Raw genomic sequence first — 13515 nt, 5'->3', positions numbered from 1 at the left:
CTCCTATCCACATGGGTCCCTTTTTCTCTATCTTTCACCTCTTAAAAAGTTGTCTAGGAGACCGTGAAAATAAAAGTGTAGCAACTAAAAAAAAAATGAAGTATGTAATTTAAGTTTGCTCTTGTTAAAAAAATAAAAATAAAAATAAAAAAAATCCAAGCACTAATTATGGTTGAAATAAAAAAAGTTTGAGATTTTCTTATGGGGTAATTTATGTGTATATTGTATGTGATCTTAAATATTATACATTTTTTTTTAATGTAAGATAAAGGGGGCTATCGAGCCGGAACCCTTCATGGGTCAACGAATTTCATCCCCATATTATCAAGAGTGGAGAGATGGTAAGGGTATCCCACCCCTAAAGAATTTCATCCCCAAATTGTCAATAGTGGGGATTGAATATTTTATAAGTTTTGATTCTTTTCACGAGTATTTTTGAAATATCAACATATTTAATGTTTACTCTCCTATAATATAAATAATTTTCCATCGTGAAATTCTCACAAGAACTAAAGATTTTAGATCAATACATAGTTTGTACATTTGTATTTGAATTTTTTGTTGGAAAGCACACAATTCAATGTCAAGGGAGATAAAACAATAAATGTCTTTGTTGCATTCAATTCACTCTTGAATTAAAGCAAAAAAAAATCATAATGAGGATAAAATTTTCTAGAATGTGACATTTTCTGGAAAATAAATGGGAAGATCATATTGAGCATCCAAATTGAAATTATGGGATAGAAAAAGTAAGACAAAGATATTGCTGGTAAAAAATTCAAAATTGCGAACCAAAGATCATTTAAAATGCTAGTGCGCGGAACTCAGAAAACGGTAATGATCATGAAATTCTTTTTAGTATATACATGAACATACACACTCAGTTGACACTACAAGCACTACACTATGGAGGGTCTAGAACTAACATAAGTTCGACCCACTAGCCAAATTGACCTAGCCATGTTTCGGTCAAGGTTGGGCTCAAGTTGGCACAACACATGAGCTGCCTCGCCCTGCCCACTATCATCTTCTCTACATTGCACATAAGAAGAATAAGAAAAAAGAATTAAAAAATACAAAAAAAAAACTTCTATAATTCGTGGCTTTGCCACCGACTAACCTATACAATATCAGTCAAACCTAGTAGTAAACCCTGAGATTGCTCATCTATCTACAGCTACACAAAAATACAAAATCAAACCATTTACAATTCTCTAAATCAGGCTATGGAGCTCAGTGCTGCTGACTTTGTTGAGAAAGTTCGCTTAACTGGTTCCTTAGTGTGCCAACTCTCTTCTGCAAATCTACATTTGATATTCGTTCGAACTCCAATACACGTTCAAGCTGATACATAGTTACATAAAAGCAAGTGTCAATTAGTTCATGTGACTATACTGCTAAACACAGAACAGAAAGGAGGATGTTACCCTTACCTTTGCTGCTCGTGCACTCCATTCACCTAGAATTGCCCTCAAACGCTCATTCTCTTCAATATACTGTTAGAATATCATAAGAATAATCAAAGTATGAGTTTGAAAGACATGTTTGGTAGGCAGTAAAATATTATTGTAAAGTGAATAAACATTATACGTAATTTTTCAATAAAAGTCCCATGTAATTGACCATGGTAATGCATTGATAATTGTCCGAACCAAAAAACAAATTTTCAAAAAAAACTTTCATTACCACTCGACATTATCTACGAAGAAAACATGTTTGGAAATGGAATTACATTACTTTGGCGCGTAGATATTTGTAATAAGTCCAGAAAAGTATGAGAAATTCAAAAGATTGAGCATCAATTCTAATATTTGATATTAGAATGTCAAAAGAGATTTTAGACAATAAATCATCTAAAAGTAAAACATACAAACTGACCTGATTGTTTGTGTTGCGAACACGCAGAATCTCAGCATCCCTATCAGCAATTAAGGATCGAGCAAGTTGTAGTTCAGAATGCAGTTGATCCATCTACATTTTTAAGACAATATGTTAGCTCCGGTCAAAAGGATTTGCTACAATCTGATCGACGTACATCAGCATGTTTGGAAAAATACATAAAAAAATTTGCACCATGGAAAACTGACTTTGAGAGACATAGGGGGGGGGGGGGGGGGGGGGGGGGGTACTAAAGACATCTGAGACTACCCCTCAGGCATACAAATCAATTAATATCTCATGAAATTGTTATGTAAGAGAATATTTCTAATTAGCACACAACAATCAGCATTCAGCCAAGTACATATTACACTGTTGATGGGGTAGGACCATATCAAGATGAATTTCAGAGCCCATGTCGAAACATTTATGAGAAAAAAGAATTGTAAATAGAAAATTAAGCGAGAACGTAACTTTGAACACCCTCTAGCAATCAAGCTTTCCATACGTAAAATATACTTCCTCTATCTCTAAAAGTATGGCAACAATTTTAATTAGACTGGTTGATTCGAGAAAATTTAGACAATTATGCTCTGAACAATGACAATCTGTAGTAGGGAAACCACATTGTAACTCACAGAAATGCAATTCCTACACCTTGAGGCAGCTCATGCATTAAAGTAGCAAGAACTATATCTGCATGGAATGTAAAGATCTACCAAGAAACAACCAATACAACTAATATACAACTAATAGATGAATAATTAGTGTGATATGCAAGCTTGATGAAGTTTTTTTTTTCCTCCAATTTTCTACAGGAAAAGGATGTGCCATAAGTATTTTAATAAAAAGGTCAAAATAATCCTTACCTCTGCAGAAAGTGTTCGAAGTTCTTGATCACGAGCGGCCAAAAGATGGGCGAGGTCAGCCTGCAAAAAGAGTAAGCATATGGATTCTGATTAACATAGACATTATTCTCAAATCCGTAAACTTATTAATAAATTATATGTAGGAGAAAAGATGTTTTAAGCTACAGAACCAGAACAATACGCACAGCACACCTTTATCTTTTAGACTGAGCCATAAGGTCAACTACATTGCGACTTCAATCGTACAAAGTTAGGTTTTATACATATTTCCGATTCCAGTGACTTATACATATTCAAATCTCCATGTTAAATTTGAACTCATTGGGCAGACAAAGTTATTCTAGTTTGATTCCCACAAAATGCCCTGCCTGATTACAAGAGTTGACAGTATTCTTTTCAATAACGAGAAGTTGACAGTACTAAGGTGAAAGTTTTTGCATCTCCTGATCTCAAGCTTCAGCAAGGTTACCTAATTTCCCAATTTTTACATTAATACTCGTACTTCTAAGGTGTCCAAACCAAATAATTGTGATAGCAAATTGAGATGTCCATAGTCAGTCAACCCAATTCATGAAATTACCACCAAGGAAAGGTCTAAGGACTGAACAATAAAAAACCTATTTTTTTCTAACAATTTGCAGTGAACTGTCACAACATTAAAAGCTGTTGCCATATTAGCATTCATTTCAAAACTTGTCAGGTTTCTTGGATTCTCAGTTGTCTAAATCAGGATAACCCAAAGTCACAATCATCAGACAAGCAAACTATCTGGATTGGCACTTGTCAGATTTCTTGGATTCTCAGTTGTCTATAACAGAATAACCCAAAGTCACAATCATCAGAAAAGCAAACTGCCTGCTTTTCAATTACAAGATTTAACAGTATTCTTTTCAATAATGAGAAGTTGACAGTACTAAAGTGAAATTTTTTGCATCTCCTGATCTCAAGCTTCAGCAAGGTTACCTAATTTCCCAATTGTTACATTAACACTCATACTTCTAAGATGTCCAAACCAAATAATTGTGATAGCAAATTGAGATGTCCATAGTCAGTCAACCCAATTCATGAAATTGCCACCAAAGAAAGGTCTAAGGACTGAACAATCAAAAAACCTATTTTTTTTTCTAACACTTTGCAGTTGAACTGTCACAAGACTCACAACATTAAAAGCTGTTGCTATATTAGCATTCATTTCAAAACTTGTCAGGTTTCTTGGATTCTCAGTTGTCTATATCAGGATAACCCAAAGTCACAATCATCAGACAAGCAAACTATCTGGATTGACACTAGAGTTAAGAGAGGTACAAGTTACAGTCACAGTCAATAGGTTGACTACTATGCGCTCATTGCAGGAAAAAAAAAAAAAAAAAACTACCAGATAGCACCCATTCAATTGACTGAAAAAAGCTTCATTTAGAAAATCCAACCCAATCAAGAAGACTTGCTACATATAAGCCGGCAATACAGTGACCAGAGCCCAGAGGGTAGGTAAATCCAACTCATTCAGTCCAGACTCCAGAGTTTTCTAGACTAGCACCTTGAATGTGCGATGATTATTCAATTAGTAGCAATAAAAGAAACATGAAGACTTTATACAGCCTGGACGTGGACAATAAAACACGAAGAAGACTAATCGGCCATACAAAAATGAGCAGAATAAGTTGAATATGGCAATATATCCATTACCCATAAAACAAGATGAAGACAACACCTTTGAGATGCTTAAGTGTTGAGACAAATTAAACATTACCTGAGGAGTACTGCCATCATTAGCTCTTTCATAATTGCTCAAACACTCTTGTAGCCTCAAAATCTACACAAAACTTTTAATCTTCAAAACGCTTATTATGGAGTTGTATTCGAAGAATGTACAGATTCTGGTAGGCAACATTTTATTGCAACATTATATAAACCGTATGAGTTATTTTACCTCCTCACAAAGAAAATGAATGTTTTCTCGTTGATACTGCAGTAATGCCATTTGCTGATCAGAAAGCCTTCCATCATGATACCTGTTATAGTTAACAAAAATGGTGATAGACAAAATTCTTGGAAGTTTAAGGGCTTCACTGGAGAAACTTTTAAAAACCACACATCAAAGTTCTAGTCTCTTCATATATACACCATTAAAAATTTATCTTCATCTTACCTTAAGCCTTCCATAGAACTTGATGATTGAAGTGGAGAGTATAATGATTTCAATACATCTGGCTCCAAATTCAATGAATTATACTGGTGAACATAACCTGAAAAATATGTCAGAATTCTCTAAATATTTAACCTATCCAAAAACATTTTAGGATAAATAACCAACTTGTTCGCACAAGCACTAGGCTAAACTAGGAAAAATAATGTTTATGTTAAACAAAATCAATAGAACTCGCTTCTAAACACATACACTCTTTTCCACACAAACTTCCTTTTAATTTTCTAGAAGTGCTTCTACAACTATGAATATCTATATACTCCCAACTGGAGAAATAAACAAAAATTTCAGAATGGTCCATCAATTAATAATTTAAAATCTCATACCATAAAAGAATTTATTGTCCAAAATGACAATCCTGGTAGAATTGTATATGTACTGAAGTTTAGTTAACATAAAAAATTAACAGACCTTATGCTATTGAGCTTATGTATGCTTGCTGACAAAAGTGTTTTGGCTTTGCCTATTAATTAAAGTAAACCTGCCAGTTCTCACAACAAGAGATGTTGAGAAATCAAGAAAGAAGGAAACTTACTAATGTAGGCAGTCATAAAAGATCCAGCAATTACTACTTCAATCAGCATCACGATCCTGCAAACATGACACATGTAAAAAGAAAGCCATGATATGATAAATAATTTGATTTTTTTAAATAAAAAACACACACACACACACATTAACATAAAAAAAAAAAAAAAAGTTTCGATTTAATTTCTTAATCAAAACCAAGTTCATCCAGACATCATCCATATTAATTGATGGGAGTAGTTATTAAATGTTTCCAGATAAATTCCCTTTCCTTACAAAAAACCTTTTGCAGTATTGAGGGGCTACCACTGGACACTTGTATTATAAGAGGTGGTAAGCCCCAAAACCTTTCTTCTGATGAGTATATGTTCTAGTAAAATTTAAATCTTAATCCTGCTTAATTTGAATTTGAACAAATAAGTTAATGCAAACGGGCAAATTAATCAAAATAAATTACTCGTATACACACAGTATATAAACCTTCCCTATTCCCGATATTAAAATTATTTTGATATAGTTGTTCGTTTATGATTTAGCTTCTCTAAACAGTTCCTGAAAGTGTGCCTTCAGGCTATGTTGCAAGTAAAAACAGAGGAAATAGTTGTTAAGGCAGTAATAGTACTGGCAGGAATTATATGGTTCTATTCTGGTTTTCACCTATTGCTCGAGTCTGATTTACTATATTGAGAGAGTAATGCAAAATTAAAGATGTAAACCTAAGGAACAAACCAAAAAAAAAGTTATCTCTGAAGATGAATGGAGTTTAGTCAAAAGAAAAAAAATATATATACAAAGACTCCAAATTGGGTAAGGACCAAGGAACTTGGGGATCCCAGCCCTCAGCAGAGCAACCTGACTAAGCTAATCATAGATGCATACCAACAGACAAAACACTCATATAAGAGTCCACATCATGACTGCCAAATATGAAATAGGCAAATAACTTTTGGTGAAATCAACCCCCATTTTAATGACTAGTATATTTTCTGTTTTTAACTAATTATAATCTAGTGTATTCACATAAACTGGCAACATGCATAAATGGCATGCATAGATAGAAGGAATATGAAGACGTATATAAATCCAACAGTTGCTCACTCATGATCATTTCAGAAATAAAGTTGCACACAACCAACCTTCCCATACTCTAGTGAAAAGGTCCACATGGATATATATTGCTGCACGGGGCATGTTTCTTACCTACAAGCTTAGCACTAAAATTATTGAAATTTAGAAGTAAAATTCCCTAGAGAAGCTGTAACTGTGCTCAGTCTGTAATATAGTTACTAGCAATCTCACCACACTCGATAATGGGACTGCAAAAGCAACTTCTGACTTTAATTAACTAGTCTTTTTAAACAGAGAAAGAAATCTACTTATTTGGCCAAACCACTAATCCACTATACGCCTTTTAATGTGCACGCCAATATTACTTGGACTCAGATGCTAGTGTGATAATTCGTTACATATCTAGGTATCAGACTCTTGGCAGTTGGTGAGACTTTGGCATAGTTTTTGATCCAAAATGAAGGCTTGAGTGCCCAAGCCCATTTTAGAGAGTCAAGTACCATAATAGGCACTTGAGGCGAAACAACAAATAACATGAATGGGTTTATCCATAAAGTTTGATGAATGATTGATGTCTATCCAGAACCCTCTGCATTTTAAATAAACTTGGAAGTTAAATTTCAACAACCATCAATACTGGTTACAATTTTTTGGCTCCATTCATTCAACCAGATTTACACTAAGAAGCAGCCTAAGAAATAAATTCTAATACCATCATATCTCTTATTCAGCAAAACAAAAAGGTAAAACTATAAAAGTACGAGGACTCAAGCCACCAATTGTTGAACTAAGGGTATCAAACCAAAAAGCTCAAGGGACACTTGACATTGAACAAGGGTGTCAACTAAGAAGGAAACTAATAAGGAAATTCAGCACTATGATGCAGAAAAGTTATGCCCTACATCAGGCAGGTACAATTTGCATCTGCACCATAGTTCACCTTATTTAAGATGCCCAAGAACTTTGGTTATCCACACAGTTGCATCAGATATGCTTTTCTATCATTACATAATGTATCTGCTTCATGGATGATTTCTGAAGATTATGCCAATGGATAATGGTTGATAAAATATCTATACACTCAGAAATTTGATTCACATATTAAATTTGGAGCCACAGTCTGTAGTCTACACTTTCACAATATCCTGATTCCTGATTGCATCTCACCATCCACAACATTACCTATTGGCATCATTTGCCATTTAATCAGCTTTGCTGCCACTCTGATCAACAAAAACACTAACCTAAAAGTTAGCACAAACAAGGAAACCACAAATTTCCCATTATATATATGCTCCACACATCACAATTGGCAACAGATCTTTGTAGCTCTAAACATGTTCCCTTTTTTGGAGGGGACTTGAGGGAAAAACTGAAATGTAAAAAGCTTGAAGTCCAAAAATATAAGCATGAAGTTGAAGAGAAGTAAATACCTTAGTGTTGCAGAGGAAGACAAAAAGCTAATTTTGGGTTCCCAAACCACAAGAAGCAGCATTCCAGCAGTCCCTGTTGAAAATTTATCAAGAAATAGGTTGAATACCTTGCATACAGATAGAAAAAATGAAACAAGACAGCTCAAAACAAATAAAATGTTAATGTTAAGCACAGGTCTAAGGGGTGAAAGGCCAACCAAGATCGGATATAGCTGGTTCAGGATTCCCCGTAAACAAAATTAGAGATTTCAACACTATCAGAAAATTCATACATAGACTTAGCAGCAAAGGCAAAATTTATCCAATAAGGAAAGGTGTTTTGTTAGAAGATTCCATTCTCAAGCAAACTTCATCTTCTATTTCATAAATCACAATACCCCCCCCCCCCCCCCCTCCCCTCTTTACCCCTCAAATACTTATTTCAATTCAACAAACTTCACTGGATTTTTTTTAGGGCATTGTGAATGTAGTTCAGATAATATCAGAAGGTTATCAACAAAAATCATACTCCTAGAAGGACAAAATGTTTTTATTCTAGTAAGAGTGTTAACTGAAACATGATACATGCAGGTATATAATTCAAAAGGAATTCTATTTTTCAAAATTGGCAACAACTATAATATATACAAGTACGAGCTGACATAGTGGTGCTATTCAAATTGTCAAGACTTAAGACATTTCAAATTCTGATCCAAAGATTGCTTGTCAAAGGATGATGATAACTTATAAGATGATTTAAGAAGAAATACCATTCTTATACACATACCGTATGAAATGGTCGCGAATGGAAGGCGAACAATATGCTTCAACCTCTGGCTAAGCTTGTAGTAACCCTAATGTAATTAGAACATAATACAAAGAAGTCAACCATTAAATTCAGAAATATTGGCATAAGATGCTAAAAAATTTACGGAGTAAAAGTATACATAAGGAAACATTAATTGCACACAAAAGAATACGGATGTTTTTATTCACAAATTAAATTTAACTGAAACCAAAATATATATATATATATATATATATATATATATAAGTCGTTTAGTTGGTTATATATCAATTCATCATATCACTCCATTCATTTGTTTGGCAGGTATACAATATAGAATCACATCATATCATAGCCCAACACCTCTAACAAGATGGCGGGGTAAGGGGAAATCATAGTCAGCACAACTTCAAAGAGGTTTTTCAGCCAGCCCCTATAATCAATCACCACGAGGTAATGTCCATAAGCCCTTGAAATCGAAAGACAACTGAACGGCCTATATTCACAGCATGTATGAAGAGCAGGACAATTAGGTGTGAATTATACTCCTTTGAAGTGGACAGTGCATTCCTTTGACAGATAGTAGAGAAAATTAACAAGGATTTCAATACCAGAAAGTGATGTAGTGAAAGCTAACAAGTATCTCCAATCTCACTACCAAAAACTTCTGCTAATAGTACAGAAAATGGTAATATGTATTTTTATTACCTGCAATCTTATTTTCTGTACTTGGTACACCAGATATTGTTGAAAGATCCCTGCACAAACAATCAAAGGGATTTATCTCAACAAAGAAGCATTTGCATCCATAACTATGAGGCCCAAATTCAGAGCAAAAAACAAAATTCAAATAGTTAATAGCAATCAAGACTTGTTAAAGACAACAGAAATATAGATAATGTTTTTATCACCATGAATACCTCAAACAAGGATTTGTTATTAGATAACAAAGATTACATTTGGGGGGGGGGGGGGGGGGGGGGGGGGGAAGGCATCCATATAAAATAGTAGGGCTGATGACAAATTCATGCCCTTATCTAAAAAATCTAAAATGTCAAGTGTAGCTCAAAATTTAACATTTGACTCCAACTAAACAATAGCCCCTAAAAAATGAACTTAAAATCTTGACTAGGGAAACCTCTATGCTTAAAAATCCATTTAGTTATGTTCCTTCTAATCCACCAAATAGACAACAGAACCATCTTCCACTCTTCAGCAAGCCAGCCTTTCTTTATCTTTCTATTCCAAGCTACAAGAATATCTTCCATATATAATCACAAACAAGGCCAGCAATAAGGTTTGCGAGGAAAGCTTTTCCTTTTCTTAATGACATCCTTAATTGGGATCTTCTCTTTCAATGCAGCCCAAGCAAAAGAATGTTTTAGAAGGAGCTTTCATCTTTCAAATTTTAATCGCACAGTAAGTTTCTTTCAAAAATTACAAAAACTCGGAACTGAAATGGAGCCAATCTTATCATGCAACCATATCATCTTGTCATTCTCCTCAAGTTTGAACTCTTCAGCACAATGACTCCAGACTGACACTTTCAGCCCCTTTAGCACATAGAAGACCTTTAGTTACATAGTACACTGAAGCTAGTAGTTTATCACTACTCATTCTTTCAAACAACGGTTCAATCCTGCAGCCCAATCACATTAGATTATCTGGAATAAGTTAGGTTCTTATACTTCTAGTCCCGTTCTAATTCACAACTGCATGCACCACAGTTTCTCTAAAAGATAGACCAAACCCTGATCTTGACCCAAAACCCAAATATGGAGTTTAGATTAGAACCCAGCCAATACAGCTTCCAATTATAAACCCTGATCATTACCCAAATCCAATGTTAGATTTACATGTTTTGTATTGATGATTAAAAAAAATTCATCCTCACATGTTCTCTTGTATGAAGTATTAGCAAAACTCCAAATCAATTTGTCCTAAAGAGTTACCTGAGAGATGAAAGAAAACTCTTTATCGATACAGCACTGAAAACTCTGGTAAATTAACACAGCAAAGCCCTCGTGTATGCCACAAGATTTCTCATGTTGTCACTTATCACTTTATCACAATAGCTGATAAGTGGACACAAGCTAATTCTATTACTAGCAAAATTCTAATAAATCATCAATCCTTTCCTAATTTCTTCCAGTGGGAGGGCACAGGACACAGTGCCATCAACAGAGTATATAGGAGAGAAAGCCAGTTACGCTACCATCTTTGCCCATGCTAAAGCCTGCTAATGCAATAGCCTTATAACAATTACAAATCAAAAAGATTATGCAACAATTTTGAATCTAAGAGGACTTTACAGAATATAGATGAATTAATAGAGTTCCGTCTTAAGGAGGAAGTAGAGAAACAAGTAGCTGACTTTGTCCTTGTAACATGTACTTTAAAAACATCTTATGAATGTCCTAGAGAGCAGCTACTAGATCCACCAAAAAATAAGAAATATGCTAGCAGCCAACAGAAACTTTAAGATGGACAAATTTAATATGCAATTCACAGCCATGACATAAATTGTCCTATATGAAAGACATTTACTTGGATGAACCTGTGATCAAAAGAAGAATAACATTGCCGCTGCAAAGAAGTGGTGAGATCCAGGCCTCAAGAGGTTGAAAAATCCATGGGGCTCCTACCCCTACTATGGCATAACCTGCCTAAATAAAAGGAATGTAAGATTAGACAAGACAAACTATATCCTTAATTTCACACCAACAAACTGAAGAATGCCTTTCTAGACTTAGAAAGATGACATTACAATATTCACATATAAAGGAAGTTCACTTGCCAGTAAAAAACAATAGACTATACTCCCATAGATTTTGGTGGGCTTCCGATGTGCAGCTAATGGAGCATCATTCAGTATATCCAAGAATCTGACAAGAAACGGACCAACGTCAGAGAGAAGAAAGCATAATTTATCCAACATAAAAACAATAAAAACATGTAGCCATGGAACCAATACTGTTTTTACCAGAGAAGAAATACTGTTATTTAGTGTAGAGACATGATCAAACCTCAAGTGTCATATTTATATGAATTAGGACAATATGGCTTTAATTAATATATCCAAAACATAATTCCCACTCACAAATCAAACACCAATATGACCTAATATGTTCATCAAAATCATTTCCATTTGGTTTCAAACTAGTGTACACACTGCCAAAGTACCGATTTCGACAAGTAAGAACGACTAATTTCATCCACATTCCATGCTACAACCTTTCTAACTAGCAAATACTGAAAATCCTTCAATTGGAAGTTCAAAATTTTAAAGCATAAAATTCACTTCACCAACAAGCAACCATCAACCTCCCTTACAACTAAATTAACAACGAACCGAGGTTTTCGACAACTCGGCCCCACTCAAACATTAAATTTCACTAATAATCATTGTTTCAACATCCATACCACAACACATTCTACTAAATTTACAGTAGCACAATCTATTTCCATCCAAATTTGCACTAAAACACAACTAAACCGACAAATTCAAGCATGTCGATGCAAAATCAACCAAAATTAGGACGCAAATTGAGAAATTAGACCTCGAAATCAACAATACACTATACAAATACAAATACAAATCAAATGAAAGTAAAAACATAAAATGGATCGAAATCAATCAAATTGAATTGATCATTACAGTAATTGAAAAGGAGAGGAGAGAGAAAATTACAGGTGTTCTTCGGCGGCAGTAAGAGAGGAAGAATTTCGAGCGATTGACATGATTTGGATTGGATTTCGGAATCTGAGAAAATAATTGATGAAACAAAAAATGATGAAATTATGAATTGTAAAGTCTGTAAATCCAGAAAATGTGTGTCGTACTCAGGTGTTTTAACGTTGGATTTTTCCGCATGTGTACTTCTCTCCCTTGCTCATCTCCCCCACTCTGGCATTATTGCATATGGCATTATGGCTAGTTGGGGTCGGATTTGGTTCGGGTCAATTTGATTCACGTCTAAGAGTGCTAATTGAGTTGAGCAGCTCGCGAGCACCTCGAACTCGACTTGGTCAATGTTTGGTCCAAAACTCAACTCGAGTAGTTGGGGTCGGATTTGGTTCGGGTCAATTTGATTCACGTCTAGGGGTGCTAATCGAGTTGAGCAGCTCTCGAACTCGACTCGGTCAATGCTCGGTCCAAAACTCAACTCGAGTTGGCTCAACTCAAATTCGACTCGACTCGAGATGCTAACGAGCATGAGTTGAGCAAGTTCTATTCTTGACTCGATAAGCTGGTGAGCAACTCGATAATACATTTTATTAGTATGGAATTTACAAACAAAGTTATCATGTTTAAACAAATTTGACACATAATAAGAATTAATTAATATTATAAAAAAAAGAAAGAGTATATCTTCAATATAAATAAATAAATAAAATAAAACTATATAAAGTGAACCAAAAAAATAAATAAAGTTTTATAATTTTAGAAGGGCCAAAACTTTAACGAGCAGATTGTGAGTTACTCGACGCGACTCAAAATTTTAATGAGCACGAATCGAGCAGGTTTTATTTGCTCGAAACTTTAACAAGCATGAGTTAAGCACATATAAAAAGTTTACGAGTCGAGTTGAGCACCTCTCATCTCGTGATCGACTCGCTCGATTAGTATTCCTATTCACGTCATTTTAGAGACTCCGTTAGGGATACTCGTATTTGCCCATTTGGTAGAGGTGGCATTGTGGCAATCAACTGTCAAGTAATCTTGAGTTACTAGTATTTAGATTAGGTAATTTTAGATAAAGACTA

General features: G+C 34.6%; 1 protein-coding gene across 1 annotated transcript; it reads right to left on the bottom strand.

Moving 5' to 3' along the window:
* Positions 1-709: 709 nt before the first annotated feature.
* Positions 710-12624, bottom strand: LOC145578822 (protein FIP1-like). The gene is made up of 14 exons (XM_081636121.1): positions 12440-12624; positions 11542-11633; positions 11306-11410; positions 9457-9506; positions 8749-8815; positions 7983-8055; positions 5489-5544; positions 4897-4993; positions 4678-4759; positions 4498-4560; positions 2748-2807; positions 1879-1971; positions 1434-1496; positions 710-1344 (listed from the first exon to the last, which is right to left on the bottom strand). The coding sequence occupies exons 1-14, from the start codon at positions 12487-12489 to the stop codon at positions 1234-1236; spliced, it is 1062 nt and encodes a 353-aa protein (XP_081492247.1). The 5' UTR covers positions 12490-12624; the 3' UTR covers positions 710-1233.
* Between the last annotated feature and the right edge of the window lie 891 nt (positions 12625-13515).

This window comes from Chenopodium album, chromosome 14 (assembly GCF_948465745.1).
Source record: "Chenopodium album chromosome 14, dcCheAlbu1.1, whole genome shotgun sequence".
In the NCBI taxonomy this organism is placed as follows: Eukaryota; Viridiplantae; Streptophyta; class Magnoliopsida; order Caryophyllales; family Amaranthaceae; genus Chenopodium; species Chenopodium album.
The sequence above is the reverse complement of the archived record's forward strand: the minus strand, read 5'-3'. Positions and strand labels throughout refer to the sequence as shown.